The sequence below is a fragment of the Copadichromis virginalis genome, linkage group LG3 (genome assembly GCF_057382275.1).
Source record: "Copadichromis virginalis isolate Kocher_CV1m ecotype Utaka linkage group LG3, C_Virginalis_male_GT1.1, whole genome shotgun sequence".
Lineage (NCBI taxonomy): Eukaryota > Metazoa > Chordata > Actinopteri > Cichliformes > Cichlidae > Copadichromis > Copadichromis virginalis.
The window spans coordinates 24,739,337-24,742,155 of NC_140620.1; the positions used below are offsets into that span (position 1 = coordinate 24,739,337).

The following is a 2,819-nucleotide window of genomic DNA, read 5'->3' on the forward strand; positions in this document are numbered from 1 at the left end:
GCCACGGGCCGGCCCTGGTCACCACTGACTGGTCAGTCAATAGGTGGACCAACCTTTTTCCTACTGACAGATTTGACCTGAAGTGACTGTATTTGCTTTTTGATGTGTTTCGTGTGGTCATGTTGGCAATGTTTTCATGTTGTGGCAATATGTTCATGCTGACTGTTGCAGTTTTTGGGGAAAAGAAATAAATAACGACAAAGAGGGAATTTCATTCTGTAATTGTCCTGGCTATCCTAAGTTTATTTTCTTTCTATAACATTTGTTCAAATGGACATACACCATGTGGGATACTGTCATGTATGCCAGTTTGTCAATATTGCACTGTGCATTTCCCTGTTTTGGTTTCAACATCTTATCCTGCTAACCATGTATGGAGGCCGGTGAAGTCTGGATTGTACCTTTGCTGTGTTCGGCTGGAGACAGCCTTTGTTTAACCCGGGGGAAATATGCAACAGTCACAATGGTGTGGTATCTCTTTAATGTAACACAAGTCGAGGGTTAATGATGTCATTAGTGTGTGCCACTGCCCTCTCTGTGACTTATGGAAGCAACACTTGCATGCAAATACATTGAGAGAGATGGCTTTATATGTTTTACTCCTCCAGAAACCCTTTGCAACGTTACAGGTTGTATGAACACTGTCTGTCATGTTTGATAAGCAGCAGCCGTTCAACCAGGCCTTGTATGTTTTGTTTTTTTCCCCCCTGTCCCGTTTGGCTCTTTTGCCATCAGAATTATTGTCTAAAGGCGAAGAAAGATGCCCAACGGATTTACTTTACCAAATTGACCATCGCAGCCTTGCCGTAATGGCCTATTTGATTCACCTTTTATTGTTTATTTTATTTTATTTTCACTTGTTAAATACGGGATGGACTTGACTGGGGAAAAGAAAGGGGAGAAAGAAAGGGAAAGAAAAACAGCGGGGAAGAGGGACGGGGATAAAGGGCAAAAAACAAAAAACAACAAAATAAGCAGACAAAAAAAATACATATATCAATCACCTGGATCACCTGTTGAGAAAGGAAAAACGAGAGAACAAGCAGAAGAAAAAAAAAGATTGTGGCGGAGGCGTGGCCCCGGGCGCAGCTGCAGGGGAGGAGTGCAGCAGAAGGCTCAACAGGGCGGCGCTGCGAGGCCGGTAAGAACAGCTGATGGTGTTTATGTACTGATGATGGTCTCCCTCCGCTGTGTTTATAGTGAGACGGGGAGGGGCGGCCAGAGGAGAGATCAGCTGGGCTCGTGAGCTGTCAGACTGTACGACTGAGTCAGCTGTCAAAACTCAACACTCAAAGCTTCAATAAATGTGGAAGTTGGCAGTACATACCTGTGTGTGCGTGTGTCTGTGCCTGGTGTATTCCACAAGTGGTGCCGAAACCCAGGAAAGTGCCGGTGGGGGAATGTCCGACCCACAGGCCGCGCCACCCGCCCAGCCTCTGCAATTCTTGGCGCAGATGCTAGCGGAGATGGCGACGATGAGCCGGGATCAGGCGGCCGACCAGCGTGCCCACCTGGCCGCGCTGCAGGAGCAGACGGACCGACAGACGCAAATTCTGGAACGGCTGGTCGGGGCCGCTGCCACGCCGAAGCCCTCGCCACTGTCGGTGGCGGTGCCCCGGATGGGGGACGGGGACGACCCACAAATTTTTTTGGAGACCTTCCGTGCCACGGCGGAGGCTTGCCAATGGCCGCGGGAGGAGTGGGCTCCGCGGCTGCTCCCCCTGCTGTCTGGGGAGGCACAAACAGCGGCCCTGAGTCTGCCTCCGGCGTCGAGGAGCAGCTTCCCGGACGTGAGCCGGGCGGTGGTGGACAGGCTGGGGCTCACCGCCGAAGACCATCGCCGGCGGTTCCGGGCCTGTCGGCTGGCTACAACGGACCGACCATTCGCCTGGGCCCGGCAGCTGCGCGACGCGGCGGTGCGCTGGCTGCAACCGGGGGCATCGGAGGGCGAGACGAAGCTGGTGGACAAGGTGGTGCTGGAGCAGTTCACGGAGGGGTTGCCAGCGGAGATGGCGAGATGGGTCCGGTGCCACCGGCCCGCAAGCTTGGAGGTAGCAGTGACGCTGGCGGAGGACCACCTTGCCGCTGGAGCAGGGGAACCCGGGGACGCCGGACGGAGGCCGAACAAACAGGCCCCAGTGCCGGCCCCGAGGCGCCGTGTGCCGGCACCAGGGCAGGCCGAGCGGCTGCCGGCGCTGAGCCCCACTAACCCTTTCGCGGCGTTGGTGCCGTCCAGGGGAGCCGAGCCAAGTGGAGCCGCCCCCGAGCCACGGAGAGCAGCACAGACGCCGGGGCCGGAGTGTTGGAAGTGCGGGCAGCCGGGGCACCTGAGGAGGGATTGTCCGCTTATGGAAGTGGGGCAGGTGTTCCGCATTGCTGGCGCCCCAGCACCCTCCCCCGGTCCAGGAGGGACATACAGTATTCCGGTAAGGACTCGAGGGGGTATACGCCAGGCGTTGGTGGACACGGGCTGCACGCAGACCCTCGTACACCAAAGCTTGGTTCGCCCCGGGGCATTGCTGGAGGCAGAATGGGTGGAGGTGAGGTGTGTGCATGGTGACGTTCACAGGTATCCCATAGTGCCGCTGTTATTAAAGTATAAGGGCAAAATGCATAGAGTAACGGCGGCGGTTAGCCCGCGCCTGTCGCACCCCCTGATTCTGGGTACCAATTGGCCGGGGTTTCATCAGCTACTGGGGCAGTACGCGGGGGTGCGATCACGACCGGAAGCGGGGTGTAGCGGCCCGATTTTATTGGCCGGGCATCCGAGCGGATGTGCGCCGCTGGTGCGCGTCCTGCCCGGACTGCCAACTTGTTAA

General features: G+C 56.4%; 1 protein-coding gene across 1 annotated transcript; it reads left to right on the plus strand.

The window, feature by feature from the left end:
- The first annotated feature begins 1,070 nt into the window (after positions 1-1,070).
- Positions 1,071-2,819, plus strand: LOC146713596 (uncharacterized). The gene has a single exon (XM_085438732.1). The coding sequence runs from the start codon at positions 1,305-1,307 to the stop codon at positions 2,817-2,819; it is 1,515 nt and encodes a 504-aa protein (XP_085294858.1). The 5' UTR covers positions 1,071-1,304.